General features: G+C 31.7%; 1 protein-coding gene across 1 annotated transcript; it reads left to right on the forward strand.

Annotated features, from left to right (window-relative positions):
- Positions 1-403: 403 nt before the first annotated feature.
- Positions 404-4571, forward strand: LOC149558738 (disease resistance protein Roq1-like). The gene is made up of 5 exons (XM_089832830.1): positions 404-1199; positions 1476-2568; positions 2683-2979; positions 3084-3887; positions 3977-4571. Exons 1-5 carry the CDS (start codon positions 658-660, stop codon positions 4469-4471), a joined length of 3231 nt encoding a protein of 1076 aa, XP_089688956.1. The 5' UTR covers positions 404-657; the 3' UTR covers positions 4472-4571.
- The last annotated feature ends 12992 nt before the right edge of the window (positions 4572-17563 follow it).

Genomic DNA, 17563 nt, shown 5'->3' on the forward strand with positions numbered 1-17563 from the left:
ACATAAGATGCCACTGCATAACAATGACTTTGTTATTTTAATTTCCAGCCGGCCATTCGATGACTTCTGACCGTTCATGCAGCTTTCCAAAGTTTCACAAGTCCTGTCTATTGTGCGCAATTTTCTTTCGCGTGTGAGAGCAGTCGTAGTTGTCAGCTTGTTCAAATCTTCCATGCGTAAGCCTTTTTGATTCTGCTCTTTCGGTGTAAGAGAGTCTATGTGCTTTTCCATGGTTGCGTTGAATATTTACTCATTATGATGTGATATTTTGGCTTTGAATCCATCTTTCCAAATTTGTTGGGGCCGCTTCCCAGTCCCACCAATCTACGGAAAACGCGTACATAGATTTGTGTAGTTTCCTCGAAATGTCTCACAGACTTCCTCACCGACTTCCTCTCGGATTATTTTACTTTAAGCTGCCAAAATCTGTCTATATTTTTCCTTTCCGCGTATGACGATTTTTGTAGGTTTAGAATTCGTGCTTGCTGTGCACGGCAATCTTTAGCCGTAATGGTCATATCATTTCGGCTATACCACTTCTCACCAGAGAAAACAGCTTGGAAAAAAATCTGTGGTTAGATCTGTGTTGTTTCTATTACTTAATTTTTCCCCCCTCCCGTCTTCCCTTCTTTCTAGCCCTGCGTTTGATTCACTCCCATGGCAGGAAGAAATGAGATTACCGACTCTGCCTTCGCAGAGATTATGGCCCCGTCTGTGCCGTCTACATCTCATGCATCGTCTTCAACTTCAACAAAGAAGGTGCAGTACGATGTGTTCATAAACCACCGTGGCACCGACACCAAGCAAACCCTAGCCGCCTCTGTCTATCGTGCCCTCAAACTAATGGGCCTTGGAGTTTTCTTAGACGAACCTGAGCTTGATCTTGGCGATTCCATACCCTCTGAAATCCACCGCGCCATCACAACTTCATTCCTTCACATTGCTATCCTTTCACCGAGATACGCAGAATCCACTTGGTGTCTCGAAGAGCTGTCTCTCATGTTGAAAACTGGCCAGAAAGTCATTCCTGTGTTCTACGATGTTGATGTGAATCATGTTCGTTGGATAAAAGAGAAGTACGCTGAAGATTTTGCCAAGCTTGAACGCAAGAAGAGATATGATCCAAAGAAGATTGCGGATTGGAAGTCGGCGCTGCAAACGGTTTCATATCTCAAAGGCCACATTGTCAACAGCAACGAGTAAGTGGCGAATACTGTTTTTCTAGAGATTAATGGATTCTTTTCTTTTACACATAGATCGGAAACATAATTTACAAGATAAGATTAAGTGTCTCGTTGAGAGATTTAAAAAATCTATTTTGGATTGTAAAGCCTGTCTAATTTTCGACATGGAAGCTTTTATCTTTCCTTAATTTTTTTATCAGCTAAAAATGTATTAAACATATAAGATTCATTTCTGATTTTTTTTTAATTAAGGTTGACGTTTTTCTTTTCCAAAAATGCATTTTTGTCTAGTGATAAAGAAGTGTTTGATAAAGAGGTGTTGAAGATTATTGCAAATTATGTTCTGGAGCACCCTAAGAAGACTCCATTTGTGATGCCTGAACACCCTGTGGGTCTTGATAAAATCTTAAAAGAATTTGAGAAAAAAATGATGGAATCTTCTAAAGATGTAACAATAATGGGGATCACAGGTATGGGAGGGTGTGGAAAAACCACACTTGCAAAAAAATATTACAACAAGATGATAAGGTCTTTTTACAGATGTAGTTTTGTTTCTAATGTACGAGATGTACCAAATAAAAATATGTATAAAATACAGAAAAAATTGTTCCAAGACCTTGGCGGCTCAAAAGATGTATCAATTGATAGTGTAGAGGAAGGAAAAGCAATCTTAGCAGAACATTTGAAACTTGTTCGGGTATTGATTATCTTAGACAATGTAGATCACCAAGATCAATTGGAATCTTTCTTGCCAACAAGAAACAGTCTTTCGCATGGTAGTGTTGTTGTAGTTGTCAGTCGAGATCCTGGTATTCTGATATCATGGGGAATTCCTTCTAATTCAATTTATAAGATGAAAAATTTAAGCCCCAAGCATGCTATAGAACTATTTTGCTGGCATGCTTTCGAACAACCCTCTCCAATAGATGGATTTGAATGTCTGGTTAAAAAGTATTTAATAATATGCAAGGGATTGCCATTAGCCATTAAGGTTTTAGGAGCACTTGTGCATGGAAAGGGCAAAGAATTTTGGAATGGTCAGTTAGAGAAGTTCTCTGGTTCATTGCACCCAGACATTAAAACCATACTTATGGTTAGCTTCGAAGCACTAGATGGGGAAGAAAAGGAGATATTTTTAGATATATCATGTTTCTTCAGAGGAACAAAAATGGATTTGGCCATTGCAGTGTGGGAGGAATCTAGATGGAGTTGGGCAGGCAGTTTAGGAACACTCATAGATAAGTGTTTGGTTGAGGTTGATTCGGGAAGCTGCTTGACAATGCACGATCTGCTAAGAGATTTAGGAATCAACATTTCGTTGACATGGTCACCATACCGGCTTTGGTCAAGCCAGCAAATTACCCACATCGAGAATCAGGGGAAGGTGAGTTTAATATCTTGTTTTTTAATGTTATCTAATATTTCTGTTAAAGTGATTGTTCGTAAATCAAATTGTTTTATTTTATAAGTAAGATGATTTTTTTTTAATTCCATTTAGGAAAACACGCCGATTCGGGGAATAAAAGTCGAAATAGATGAGTTTTATGAAGAATTTATGGAGTTTTTCAGAGAATCAGGTAGAGGAATCAAGTGGAAGCGGAGTTTAAAAATTCTTGATGTTGAGAACAACTATTTTACAGAAGAATTATCACCTCTATCAGAAGGCCTTGTCTCGCTGCGATGGGGCAACTTTCCGCATACAGCTCTTCCATCATGGGTTTCGTTGAAGAAATTGAGAATTTTAGAACTTCGTGAGGCTTCTAAATTAGAAGAACCGTGGAGCGAGGAAGCCAGTGTAAGCATCTTCCTTTTCTTTACAGTTATATATGCAACCCTACCTGAAAATCTATATTAGTTGTTTGAATGATCTTGCCTTATTACAAATGTACGTGGTTGCAGCCTCCTGTGCAGTTGAGAGTGCTGAACATTATTAATGCCAGAAATTTTAAGAGATTTCCGAGGTCAATAGGATTCCTAAACAATTTAAAAGACATATATTTTGATGGCAAAGGAGCTCCTATTGAAGGTCTACCAGATGAATTCTGCAGTCTGCAATCGCTGGAGCGCCTAGTGCTTTTTGATTGTCATCATCTGGAATCGCTGCCTAGCAAGTTCGGCGATCTGAGAAATCTACAGAATCTTAATATCCAGCGGTGCAGCAAGTTGATGATCACGTCGGAAGCACTTGTGGAGCTGAGTAGCCTTCAACGTCTGACTCTTCGCGACTGCCCCATATTGCTCACAGAATTTGTAATCCAGCCGGGGTGTTCTTCGTCGACATTGGACAGCCTCACAGATTTACATATAGAACGGTGTGGCGTGTCTAGGATATCAATCTCTACTAAATGTTATTCAAATCTGAAAGACATACACATTTCCACGAGTCATGAGTTGGTAGAGATCGACAGCTTGCCAATATCTGTCGAGACACTTGAGTTGATAGATTGTTCAAATCTTCCATGCATAAGCCTTGATCATGGTCTGGTCAAGCTCAGGTATCTGCTTGTGGACTCCTGTAATAAGCTTTGCAAAATACAAGTGTTAGAAAATTGCAGTTCGTTCGAGTGCTTCAGCTTACGCAGCGAAGGGGTGCTGCCAGTGATAGAGAGTCTCAATGATAGCGGGAGTTTGAGTGATGTAAGCCTCGCAACCGAATGCCACATAACAGCATTCGAACCTCTCCTCCAGTCTTTAAACAGAGAGGTAATAATAGCTTTTACATAATTGAACTTATTAATATTGTAATATAAGTGATCAGTGGTTGATTCTACGTACAACATAATTTGTGGCAGAAATGGCCATCCATGTTTGAAATTTGTGCAAGGCCAGAGCCTGGCGTGGAGGCGATGGTGGGGTCTTTTACTTTTCCCGGTGTCACTTTGGTTGACTCGCTTGACCGTCTGAAGACGGCTTACACGACTGACCAGGATGACATGAATTGCGAGTATACTTGTTGGAAGTATGTCTTTTCCGAGGATCGTTCGGCCAACGAGGCCGTGATGATATGCCTTCTTATAAATTCAACGATGGATGACAAGGCTCTCGATATGGAGAAGGACACTGGAACGTTTAGTCTGCCGGAAGGAGAATGTCTATACATTGGCGTTTTCCTACAATCTTCACTCCGGGGATGCGAAGTTTCTTTCTCTCTTGATATATGGCGCGATTCGCTGGAAGACGATTTGGTACAGATGGGAGTCTTAGTTATGGGTGAGGACAATATAGTTGTGGATGCTTTTTATGAGTTAGTGCAACATCTCGGAAAAGCGGGCGATATTTCTGACTAATCGTTATGATTGTAAATATTATAAAATATTTCCGAGATTCAACAATAAATTTGAAAAATTTGACTAATTGTAAATAAAATATTACGGAAGATGAGGAGCCTCGGTCTCTTTTCTTGATTCCAAAGGATGCAAAGGTTCTTTAAGAACCTACAATATTAAGGGATAGTAAGATATAGAATCATTCTGCATGTAAGAAGGATCAATATAAATTAGAAGTGATTGTTTTTAAAGATGGGAGTTGGAATTCCAATCGGATTCCTATAAAGAGGGACTCCAAATAAGTTTCCAAGAGCAGTTTGCAAAATTTGGATATTCTTAATATAAACTAGATTATATATATAAAAAAGTCGAGAGTTATCTTTCTCGTGCCTATTTCATAAACTGCCTCAGTACAATAGGTGCCTCAAGAAGGATAACTCTTGCCTTATATATATATATATATATATACAAAAATATATATAAGCTAGTTTTAGCCTAGGCATATTGAAACTCATTTCTGTTATAATGTAAAACAATATATATTTAAAAAGTTTAACATTTTTTCCTATGGAATGTCATAGTATAATTTTTTCCATAATTTTTTAAAAATATAAATTCATTTTATTTTTTCAATACAAAATTTCAATAATAAGCATGACAAATGCTCAACTATGAAATCAACCACATCTAATGTAACTTACTTATATTTAATTTTAAAAAAAATGATTAATGAAATGAAATTATATATTATTTTTTCTCTAAAAAATTTTCTTTTCAAAAAATTTAGAAAATTTGAGAGTGTAAGAAGAAAATAATTAATTACTTTTGTTTAAAATATAAATATATAAATTTTAGTAAGTTCCTAAAATAAATTTGATTTGTTACAAGGTTTCTTGTTTCAATTTAGAACTTACTAAACTTTATCTATTAAAAATTATTTTAATTATTTTTTATATGAATTATACAATATATTAAAAAAAGGACTAAGCATACACTTAAATGAATGTCAATTTTTTTTCAAATGTCAAATTGTTTACAACCAAAGCCACTTCCATTGTAGAAGCCTCTCGGCTTAATGATCCTAATTAAGTAGCTGGATTCAGAATTCCTACTAACATTGCGACATTTTCTAATAAAAAGCTCTACTATCTATAAGGATAGATGGATAAATGTTTAATGGTAGCTTACCTATTTATATTAGAGGGGTTGTGAGAGGAGAGACATATTTGATTGCGCTTGAAAGTGTGTTGGGAAATTGGAATTAGTTTAATCACACAATTGAAGACAACTAAAGCATTTTTATCAAGTCGCTCACATACAGTTGGAAAATAATGTAAAATATAAGAAACATTATGTAAAATTGTCTCTGCTAATAAATTTTTTGAGATAAAATGGAAATGTATAATTCAAACTTTGTAAATGAGGGAATGTCTTCATTTCATAAGAGTGCACCTTGGATATGAGTTTTATAATATTAAGGTACAAGCTTAAAAAAAAAGTCTGGGCATGACTTCATTGACTTGAGATTTTCGCAATTCTATTATTTCATGTATGTGTCCACACAAAGGGAGTTGTGATATCAAAAATTATTATTAATAAAATATGAACTTGGGAATTTTATTAATCATATATATAGCTATACTACCAGTAAGCATTTATTACCTACAAAATTATACTTCATCTATATGTTCTTACAAGCATAATACACTCATACAAACTTATTATTTTCTTAAAATTATACTTCATTTATATTTTCTCAATTTTTATCACATCTACAATACACTCTCAGAAAATAATTATTATTTTTAGCATCTAATTATTTAAAAAAAGGTAATTTGTAATATTTACTTCAATATTGATTTCTAGTCATACCTTCCATGCATTTTCATTCTAATAATTTTGGAAGTATTGCTACTTTTATTTACACTGAAAAATATTACTTATAGGCTTTTTCAGACAAAATATTTATTGATACTGAAAAATTTACATGTAATAAAAAAGTGCAATAGTACTCTTAGGAAGACTCTAAAACATAAAAGAATTTGATTATTGTTCCCATCAATCTTCCTAAGACAATATTACTTCTTTTGATTTGAAAAATATGTTGTTTTCTCCCCTTTTTTATATTCAATCTCATTTATTTTCTATAAAATTAAAATGTAAATTACTATGTACCGTGTTAGAATAGAATGTATAAAATTATTTTAAAAACCTAATTATAATTATGCATTAATAATATGGTATAGTTAATATAAATTTTATAAAACTACTATAAATTTTATTAATAGTTTATGTCCAGTCTTCATAATACTTATAAAACATTACATTCTCCTGTAACTCTTATTATAAAATCCCAACAACTAACATAAAATTAAGTGTAAATTTTAATACAATTGTCGAATGAATATCACTATGATGATTTGAGGAATGGATAATCTATATATCCAACAACAAGATTAGAACTCTAAAATGTTTATATATCTATTGTATTTATTGAAGGACACATTTAACTCCAATCTTTTTTTGAAATTTGGATTCCCTAGAAATAATTTACCATAAACATCTATATCACCTTGCTTAAACATCACACATTAAGTTGTGTGTGATGTCCTTATGAGCTCACCATCAAATCAATCTAGTTCCACTTTCTAAAAATTATTTTAATAACCCCATGTTTTGTGCTTGTCAAGTCAGGAATAAAGACGAGAAATAATGCCTAGCCTCCTTATTTACCCATCAAAAATTGCATTTTAATAATGTCAAAGGGACTTAATAGTGTTAAATAATAGAACTTTTTATTTTTACCTCTTTTTAATTATTGTTATTATATCTCTATTTAATTAAAAAATTAATTAAGTTAAATAATTTATGGATTTATAAGTTAATATTTTTTTATTTGTAAAAGGTCGAAGCCCTTTATATGTGTGTGTGTATAAAAGTAAAATTACAACAATTATTTGTTCAAATGAGTACTAGTAGGAAAGAATACAGAAGAAAATCTCTAGCCTTGCTTGGGACCAAATTCCTACATTATTAAATTAATAAAAGGGGCATACCCCAATTTATAGATCCTTGTGAGGGATATTCCCTTTCCTTTAAATAAAATTAAGTTTCTATAACTATCGTCATTTCGCTTGTAAGATTTTGAGGAATCTTTGCAGAGTATCATTGACTGAAAGAAAAACTTGACTTCATTTGTAAATTGGCGATGAACTCTAAAGTATCTATTCTTTTGTGATACTGTTAGAGTTGGAAGTGTGCTCCTTTCTTTTAGGGGAGCACTTGAGTCAGATATTTACCATATTCTTCCCTATTTCTTTGTCATTTATTTGGAGGTATTACCTAGAATGAATCATTATGATCAGTTTCATCCTTTTTCAACCTACAAGCTCATAAGCATGCAATTCTCCAAAGGAATTTGTTAGATAAATTTACAATAATAGTTTTCGAATGCCAATTCTATGGAATTTGAAACTTGTTTAAGAGATCCTTTAAAGATGAAGAAATATTCTCCATATATTATGGGATAGTATTTTCTAACTAGACTTAGATTGTAATGATACCGATCTACCTTAATAGTCATCAAAAAAATTATAAACTTAATAAAGAGAAGGATAAAAATTGACCGAAGATAATATTATTGTTTAATTTTATTTACAATATCTAAAATTAAATGAATACCTTGAAGGACCTAAATGAACTCGATCTTTGGTTTTCCTTGTAAACAACAAAATGAAATTTTTTCTACCCCTTGATCATTATTTAATCTATTGATAATCGATAAGAATTTCATACTCCATTTGTTCATGTGAATGACATGCTTTTACTATTTGGTATTGTTATTGAGTTAATTAGTAACTGAAGAACTGCAACCATGAACACTATGATAAAGTTAAAGGGAATGGTTCCACAAATAGGTTTTGATGATCCCATCTCAATCCCACATCTCTCTCTAGTACTCTTAAATACTCATTTTTTGATCTTGGGGTTTGTCTACCAAATATTGGGCAAGCAATTTGTAAACAATTATGAGTGGTATAGAGTCCCAAGTGATATTCTATCCATGTTCATAGCTATGGGAAGCTTGGTTGAGTCCAAAATATCTAATCTGAATATACTCTGCAAGCAACTCTTTAAGGTAGAGTATCTAGGGAATATTGATAGTGTTTTTGCTAATATTCGAAATGGTATGTATATCTGTCGATCTTGTCACTATGATACACCTTTAGATAGTTGACAACTCATACCCCTCTATCCATTGGTATCAACATTTGACACTTCCCAACTCGTTAAATGGCTCCCTATAGAAGGAATATTAATTTCCTACTAATATATTTTGATGTTCGACTAGCATCAAGAGACAATTGGATGTATGAGTATATACAAGAAGATCATTTAGATTCATGGGAGACTAATTAGCTCTTGACCCCTAATCTACTAGAGCTTCCTATCTTAAAGCCTAAAGAAACTACAAAAGGTGAGGAGCTTCAGTCTCCTTTCTATATTCCGAAGGATGCAAATCTTCTTTAAGAACCTATAATATTAATTGATAATAAGATATAGAATCATTTTGCATGTAAGAAGGATCAATATAAATCAGAAGTGATTTTTTTTTAAAGACATGAGTTGAAATTCCAATCGGATTCCTATAAAGAGAGAGTCCAAATAAGTTTCTAAGAGTAGTTTGCAAAATTTGGATATTCTTAATATAAATAATCCTAATTAAGTAGCTAGATTTACAATTCCTAATAACATTACTATGATTTCTAATAAAAAGACCTAATACCTATACTGATAGATGGATTTATGATTGAAGGAATTTTTTTCTAGTTTAGTAACCATGTTGATGCCTTAGAAAAAAATGCTAATATATAGATCTTACTGACATAGTTTACATGTAAAATTTCCTAATCATTTGAAAAGTATATCTAACATGCATCAAAAGGGTGAAAAATCATTATAAGTATGGTTTTTGTTGTTGTGAATATAATATAGAATAAAGATTTACTGTCATCATCAAGTTGTTTTGATATCTAGGTAGGATTTTCTATTAGGTAAGAAAATAATCTAGAAGTCAATCACATTTCATATAATTCCATATTCCCATTGAAGCCACTATTTAGTGCTTAGCTGAGAGAATTTATAATAAATTGAACCTCTTTGAGAGATAAAACAAAGTAAGAGATTTATAATTTTCTTGAAAGAAAAAAAATCACGATACCAACCATGGAAACACAGTACATACTAGATGTATATATTTCATTTGAATTTTATTTAAAAGATACAAACTAAGGAAAGTTTCAAAATGTAGCTAGATAAAAAATAGACACTATACCAAATGCTAAACAACTACAAAGAACCTAGCATAAATAAAGGAAAACAAAGGCTGAGAGACTGAGTGATAACGAAAAGGGACAAGAGACTGGGGGACAAAGAGAAAGGGCAAAGGAAGGAAGGCCATGAGGCTAAAGACAAAAAGCTCAAGAAAAGGAGAATGAAGGGCAAAGAAAATGAGAAAAGAAAGGGCAAGAAAAGAAACAAGGGAACTAATGAGTGAAGCTAAATGGAAAGCGAGAAAGAAATAAGAAAAAGAGTGAAAATGACCCCTAACAGGGAGACAAGGATAGAGAGAAAATGAGACAAAAGGAACTAAGGAAAGATAGAAGACAAAAGGAGACAAGAACTAAGAAGACACACATCTAATGATAGCCATAAAGGGAGAGATATGAAACCAAAAAGGATACAATAAGGTCCAAGCTAAAAATAATATACAAAATAATATACAATGGAGATATCAACTGAAATAATCAAATAAAAAATGTAACTATAAATTATATTAGATCTTCTAATTATTTACATAATATAATATAAAGACAAAAAGGGCCATCAATTCTAGAATCTTAGGCAAAAAAATAGATGGAAACCCACATTCTAGAATACATTTAGATGTAATTTGTCTATCAAAAGAAAAAAATGAGAGATGAAGCCTAGATAAAAACTTGCCCTACTGAAAAGGGACAAGTACCAAATTAGGCCTACAACTATTTTATAGCATAGTATAGAGTCAAGATAAGAGAAAGACAAAAAGGATAGAGAAAACAACCAACCCAAAAATATTATGCTTGATCCTCAACTTTCTAATAGACTATAAAGAGATCGTTAACCTCAACAATGTTATATGCCTTTTCTTTTAGGGACAAAACAAAGGTTTTTTTTCTCCCAGCTAGATTTGCTGAAATTAGATAGAGAGAAATCAAGCTTTTTCAAATTAGAAAAGTCAATCCCTAGCTCAATGTATGAGTCAAAATTTTTGAGGTAATTGAGGAGCAAATCTATGCTCTAATCTTCCACAAAGCCCCTATAGGGTGAACCCACAATAATGGGTTCCACTTTTGCGGGACAAACTAATTATGTTCATGCGAACATAATTAAATTATATGTTCGAGTGAACATATTTTATATATATGAGGTATGTTCAAGAGAACATACCTCATTAATATGTTCACCCAAAACATAATTTATGACAATTTTTCTTTCAAAACCCCTGTTTTCCCATTTTACCGTTCATTTTTATGGTGAGTGAATTTGATTGGATGTTAGACCAAACCTATTGTATTGGTAGGCCAACCGCGTCATTTTCCATCATTCTCCTCTAGATTCTTGTCGTTGTGCCATTTTGGGTATGTTTATATGTTATTATTTGAATTTTATTTTTGTGTTTTTTATGTTTTCAAAGCATATTTTCATGTTAATTTAATTTTTTTATTATTTATTTATGTTACTTAATTCTATTAATTTAACATTTGTATTTTTTTTTGTACATGTTAGTTATATATTAGAAAAATATTAATATAGCATTAGAAAAAAAAATTAGAATTTTTTTTGTGTTAAATTAGATAAATATTAGAAAAACAATAGTTTAGAATATTAGAAAAACACTAGAAAATATTAAAAAAATGTTAATCTAGAATATCAGAACATTAGAAAAAACATTACATAAAAAACATTAGAAAAAATATTACATTTAAATATTAGAAAAAAATTAGAAAATATATTTAAAAATATTAGTTTGGAAAATATTAGAAAACTATGAGAAAAAATGAGAAAAAAATTATAAAATATTAGAACAATATTAGAAAAAACTTTAGAAAATATTAGAAAATATTTTTAAAAATGTTAGTCTTGAAATTTAGAAAATATTAGAAAAACATTATAAAATATTTTTTTTAAAAAATAGTGTAGAATTATTAGAAAAACATAATACTAAGTGAAATATTAAAAAAACAATAGTGTACTAGTAACATAGAATATTAGAAAATAAAACTTAGAAAAATATTATTTTTATTGGAAAAACATTAGTTTAATTAGAATTTTTTTTTTTCAAAAAATATTAGTTTTATTATAAAAACATTAGAAAAGACAAATTTAGAAAAATATTAGTTTTATTAGAAAAACATTAGAAAATATATTTAAAAATATTAGTTTGGAAAATATTAGAAAATATGAAAAAATATTAGAAAAAACATTAGAAAATATCAGAAAAATATTAGAAAAAAGGTTAGAAAATAATTTTAAAAATATTAGTCTTGAAAATTAGAAAATATTAGAAAAACATTATTAAAAAAAAAAAAAAAGTGTAGAATTATTAGTAAAACATTACTAATTGAAATATTAAAAAAATGTTAATCTACAATATTAGAAAAATAAATTAGTATTATAACATTAGGAAATATTAGTATTTAACATTAAAGAAAATAAATTAGTATATAACATTAGAAAATATTAGAGAAAACATTTTATATTAGAAAAACATTATAAAATATTTAAAAAAAAATTAAAGAATATTAGAAAACATATTAAACTTGAAATATTAGAAAAATATTAGAAAAAATAAAAATAAAAGAAATTAGTGTAGCAAATTAAAAAATATTATCTAACGAGCTATGTCCATAACCCTAACACTAACTATAACCCTAAAAAATAATGCTAACCATAACCCTAACTCTAACCCTAATTTCTAACCGTAACTCAAACTCTAACCCTAACTTGAAAACTCTTTAACCCTAATCTAACCCTAGAGTTTCGTAACTAAAATCACCTAATGTAACCCTAGAACTGCAACCCTAATATAATCCTAACTAAAAATTGAAACCCTTAGATCTAACTCAAACCCTAATCTAAATCAAACCCTAATCATGAACCCTAATCTAACTGAAAACCCTAATCTAATTGTAAGCCTAGAAATCAAACCATAACCAAAACCTAATCTAACTCAAACCCTAATCTAAGGTATCCCTAGAAATCAAACCCTAACCAAACCTTAAATCAAACTATAATCTAATTGTAGCTAAAAATTGAAAACCTTTAATCTAATCTAACAAAAACCCTAGAATCTAGCTATAACCCTATAAATCAAACCCTAATTACATGTATGTACCCTAATCTTTAACTTAAACCCTAATCTAATTTCCTAACAAAAATCTCAAACCCTAATTTCTTTAAATCAAACCCTAGAATCATGAACCATAATCTAATTGTAACCCTAGAAATCAAATGCTAACCAAACCCTAATCTTTAACTCAAACCCTTTAATCTAAATTGAAAACCCTTTAAATCAAACCCTAACTCGAACCAAGTAATGTACAACCATAACCCCAACCAAACCCTTTAATCTAGAACTCAAACCCTAATCAAACCCTAATCTTTAACTCAAATCCTAATCTTAATCATTACCCTAACCTAAGCCTAACCGTAACTAAAATCCTAATCTTTATGTAAGGCCTCACCCTGACTCGTCATAGCATAGATATTGTATTTCCATTTTGTTACCTAGGACTGGACATCTCAACATATATTTTGATACTTGATGGACAGTAAATTTTGCTACTTAACTGACGATATTTATCTTGTGGTTTTCCATGATGATATGTATTAGGAAATAATTGGCATAGTCGATGAATTAATGGATATTTATTCAGCAGTTCATTATTATGTTAGAAATGGGTTTTAATGTGATTCTAATGCTTAATGTGATCTTGTTGAGGAAGTTAGTAAAGTATAGTTCTTGAAGGCTAATGATTAAATGTTATATGTAAATGATAGAAATAGAGAGTTAATTATGAAATGTGTTGTATATGAATTGTAGAATAACAAAATTATTATGTACCTTTACTTTCATATGTATTTTATATGTGATTTTTCATTAGACTACTAATGCTCGAGTTTAGTGTGTAGGAAAGAAACCATGGAAACTTAATGGGGAAACAAGGTATAAACACATGTAATATGACTCTACCAAGGTGAACTTTTATAAGATTTGTAAACCTTGTTGTGATGTGTTTATTTTGTAAACATGAGATGTATGTGTAGAGTATGTATTTTATGTGTAGATTCTGAATGTGTCATGTGTAATGTATAGTGCATTTTTTGTGTGTCATTTGATAGTTGTACGCATTATGTGAAAATGACACGTTCTTTGATGATGGATCATGTGGCCACCTTATTTTGAGTTAAATACCTTAATTGAGAAATTTGACTTTTTGCCTTAAATTAATAAAGAGAACAAGGTTATCACCATAGGAAATTTGATATTGGAACTTACCTAGCATTGTGAGGGATATAAAGTAGCTCTAAGCTGAATTTGTGATAAAAATAAACCCTAGACCCATGTTAATACTTTAAGTTAGGGCGCTAATAATGACCACTAGGGTGCCTAGAAGACCTAGGAGACCCCAAAAAGAATGCATTTTATATTGAATCTGAAAATGAGAGTGATATATAGAGGCATGGCCAAATTAGAAACTCACTTGGTCACTCTCTATCTTTAGAGACAATTAGGGTTTGGAGGAAGAGGATAAGCAGCTCTGGTGTTCTTCATTTGCATGTAGAGTTGATATGTTTTTCTTCATTCCATGAAAAATTTGGTGTATTGTAGATGTGGTTTGTGGAAAAGGATCTTTTAGTTGAGTGTTGCATGTGACAAGTTTATGTGTTTCTTCCTTGAATTCTTGTTTTGTTTCATGTTGTGTGTTTGTGTAATGGGTGTGAAGCATCACTCACCCTTGGGAGGGAAGAGATGCTTGGGTGAAGGGGTTAGTTGGGCTCACTCATGTAGTTGAGGAACTCTCCCATGTGTGAAGTTGATTTTTATGTGTTTAATGGAATATGGAATTCTTGTTTATTTTTATTTTGGGAGGTATAAGGAGGCACGTATGAAGAGGGAAGTCATTGTAAGCTTTGAAAGGGCACATTGATAATGAGAATATGTGCATATTTGTGACTCAAAGTTTGGAAATCCCTCTTAAGGAGAGAGCCCACCTTCAGCCTTTAACTTGATTCAATTGTTGAATCTTTGTGGAAGCCTTGGGTTGGGTTATCTTGCAATGTAATGTGTAGTGTTTTTTTATATTATTATGATCATGCATGTTATGTGAATGTGTAGTGTGTTTGTGCCTTGTTTCCCCAAGCTCGGTGGGTGGCCTCCTTGAGGCCTAGGTTGGGAGGTGAGCCTCCATGGTTTTGCATTTTGTCTTTTGTTGTAGGTATTTGCTTGAAGTCTTGGACATTTGGAAGATGAGTAGTCTTACCTTGCATAGAGGAAGGGAACACTGTTGTATTTGTATTGCAATAGAAGACAGCTCCATTTTGTTATGTGAATATATTTGTATTGTAGGAATGGTGTTATTGATTTCATACATATTCCAATAGAGAGATTGTGAATCATCTTTCTTGTAAAGGTCCTTCCATTATGTATCTTGATATGATGATTTCACCACCCTATTGCTTGCTGGATGCTTGTGTTGAATGCAAGTCTTGAGAGGAACATGAAGGGAAATTTCATTGTTTTGGATGTTGTCAATACTTGATTTGAATGTAATGAAGAAAAGAAATTTTGTATCTTGATATACATTGGAAGAATGAATAGGAGAATTTTTATTTGGTTATTCTTATTTCCTCAAGACTCATATGAATAATTAGATGCAATTATGTTTAATATTGGATCCTATCAAGTGTAGAATTTGTTGCTAATTGATAAAGAATTTCATAGACATGATGAATGCTTCACAATAAAATAGGTATATTGGAGGTTCATAAAATTACAAGTTAAAGATTGTATTGTGTCTTATATAAAAGTATCTTGCAATTAAATCTAATAGTAAAAGGCAATTGTCATATATCAATCATAGATATCACTAAATGGAATGAGCTTTGAATTTCATATTGCAAGTTCAAATTTGTTAACTCAATTCTTAAAAAAAAAAAACATACTGTGAAGGAAACAAGGCAATAAGCTATGCAAAAAAAAAAAAAAAAACAAGTGTTCTGAAGGTGCATGTTCTTCTAGAAAATGTATGAGCAAAAGAAAATAAGTCCCTTGCTAATATAGGCCAATAAAATAATGGGCCCTAGCAAAAAAGAAAAAATCTTGTTTGAAATATTATAAGACAAATAAATAATTTTAGAATGACCCATTTAATATGGCATCAGTCCCATCAAAAAAAGAAATAATTGCAACTTGCAAGTGGGTGGGGTGGGGGGGCGCAAAGGACAAAACACCTACTCCTTCACTTGGTGGCCCACCTTTTTGCGGGGGCCATTTATTGTATGGGAGGGGCTATAGGTGGTATGCCACCCCTCCCGTCTCCCTTTCCACCTACCACTTATCCTTCTAGGCGCCCAAATTGGTGGGGGAGCCTATAAAGAGGGGAAAGAAAATATGCAGATTTATTAACATCTCCCCTTCATTCCCAACTCACCTAACCCTGCACTTGGAAGTGGGAAATGTGTGGATGAACTTGGGAATCCATACCATGTTAGCTTGTCCAATAAGAATTAGGTGACAGGAACCCCACCTTGCTTAAGTGTTTGAAAAGACATGATTAAGACTTTTGGGCATAACATTGTGGAGAAGAATTTATGGGGCACGTGACTTTGACCTATGAATTCAAATTAGGGAAGAGCAGAGTATAAAAAAACAAAGAAAAAAATTTAATATGTTCATTTCTTTAGTATGGTTGGAATGTGAGAGTGGTTGGTGATAAAATTTAGGTAAGAGGGGGAGGTTTAGAAGACTAATCTTAAGTCAAGATACTTAAGGGGGGGTGAGTTGGTAATACTAATTGTTAGAGGAGGTAATGTTATAAATCAATATAATAGTAAAAAGGTATGTGTTTGAATGTGAGATGGGATGTGATATAAAAAGGTAGTGTAGGATTAGATGTTAGATAATTCCATTAATTAATTGAACATTAATAACAAATATGGTAATTCTAATTTAAGAATAAATGATAATAATGTTGAAAATTTAAAGTAATAGATGTATATTTAAGAATGGTAGGAATAGGTGATTTAAAAGTAATAATAATAATAATAATTAAACAATAATATTAATTAAAACATTATTAATAATATATTGTGTTAAGATGGGTCATGCGGGAGATTGTTTGAACATGTATATCACACGATGGAAATTAAGTAGGTGTAAACAAAATATTAGAGCTATCAGAGAGTAGCACCCATTGAGAATTTGAGGCATAAATAATTTTAAGATGATTGAAAGCCTAGTCAAAGACATCAAATTGGTTAGAGATAGTTAGGAATAATCCTAATATTGAAATGATTAAATGAAAAAAAAAGGATGGTATGAAGTTCTTCAAGGGGAATATATGTTTGCAACTAAATAAAGTGGAAGATGTAGGGTAGATGCGCATGTAGGTTGTGATAGGGTAACATGTGCTCAAAGTCATTTAGGATAATCATAAAAGATCTTTGTGACACTATACACTAGAACCATTATCTCAAAATTTGATTTTCACATGCATAGGGTGAAGGGCTCATAACCATAACATCTTAACATAGTTTGCATTCAGTAACTAGCAACTAGGTGATACCTCATAGAGAACTTGAAATCTAGATTCTGAGTAAAAAAAACTTCATTCCATCACCTTATTCATCTCCTCCAAGTTTAAGGATAGGTTATGTATCTTATCTTCATTTTTCTCTCGTGTTTTAAAAAAGAAAATTAGTTGTGTTTTTGCCTTGTGGAATTTTTGGGCATGAAGCTTTAAACCCTAACTCAAATTGAAACCCTAATCTAACTCAAGTTGCTAAAAT

This window comes from Cupressus sempervirens, chromosome 5 (assembly GCF_028749045.1).
Source record: "Cupressus sempervirens isolate cs-2001-9-10 chromosome 5, ASM2874904v1, whole genome shotgun sequence".
Lineage (NCBI taxonomy): Eukaryota > Viridiplantae > Streptophyta > Pinopsida > Cupressales > Cupressaceae > Cupressus > Cupressus sempervirens.

Bases quoted from the DNA above. Each gene is read 5' to 3' on its own strand.
- LOC149558738 (XM_089832830.1), top strand. From the start codon at position 658: ATGGCAGGAAGAAATGAGATTACCGACTCTGCCTTCGCAGAGATTATG. The intron at 1,200-1,475 runs GTAAGTGGCGAA...ATTTTTGTCTAG, and splicing joins CACATTGTCAACAGCAACGA to TGATAAAGAAGTGTTTGATA. The intron at 3,888-3,976 runs GTAATAATAGCT...AATTTGTGGCAG, and splicing joins TCCAGTCTTTAAACAGAGAG to AAATGGCCATCCATGTTTGA.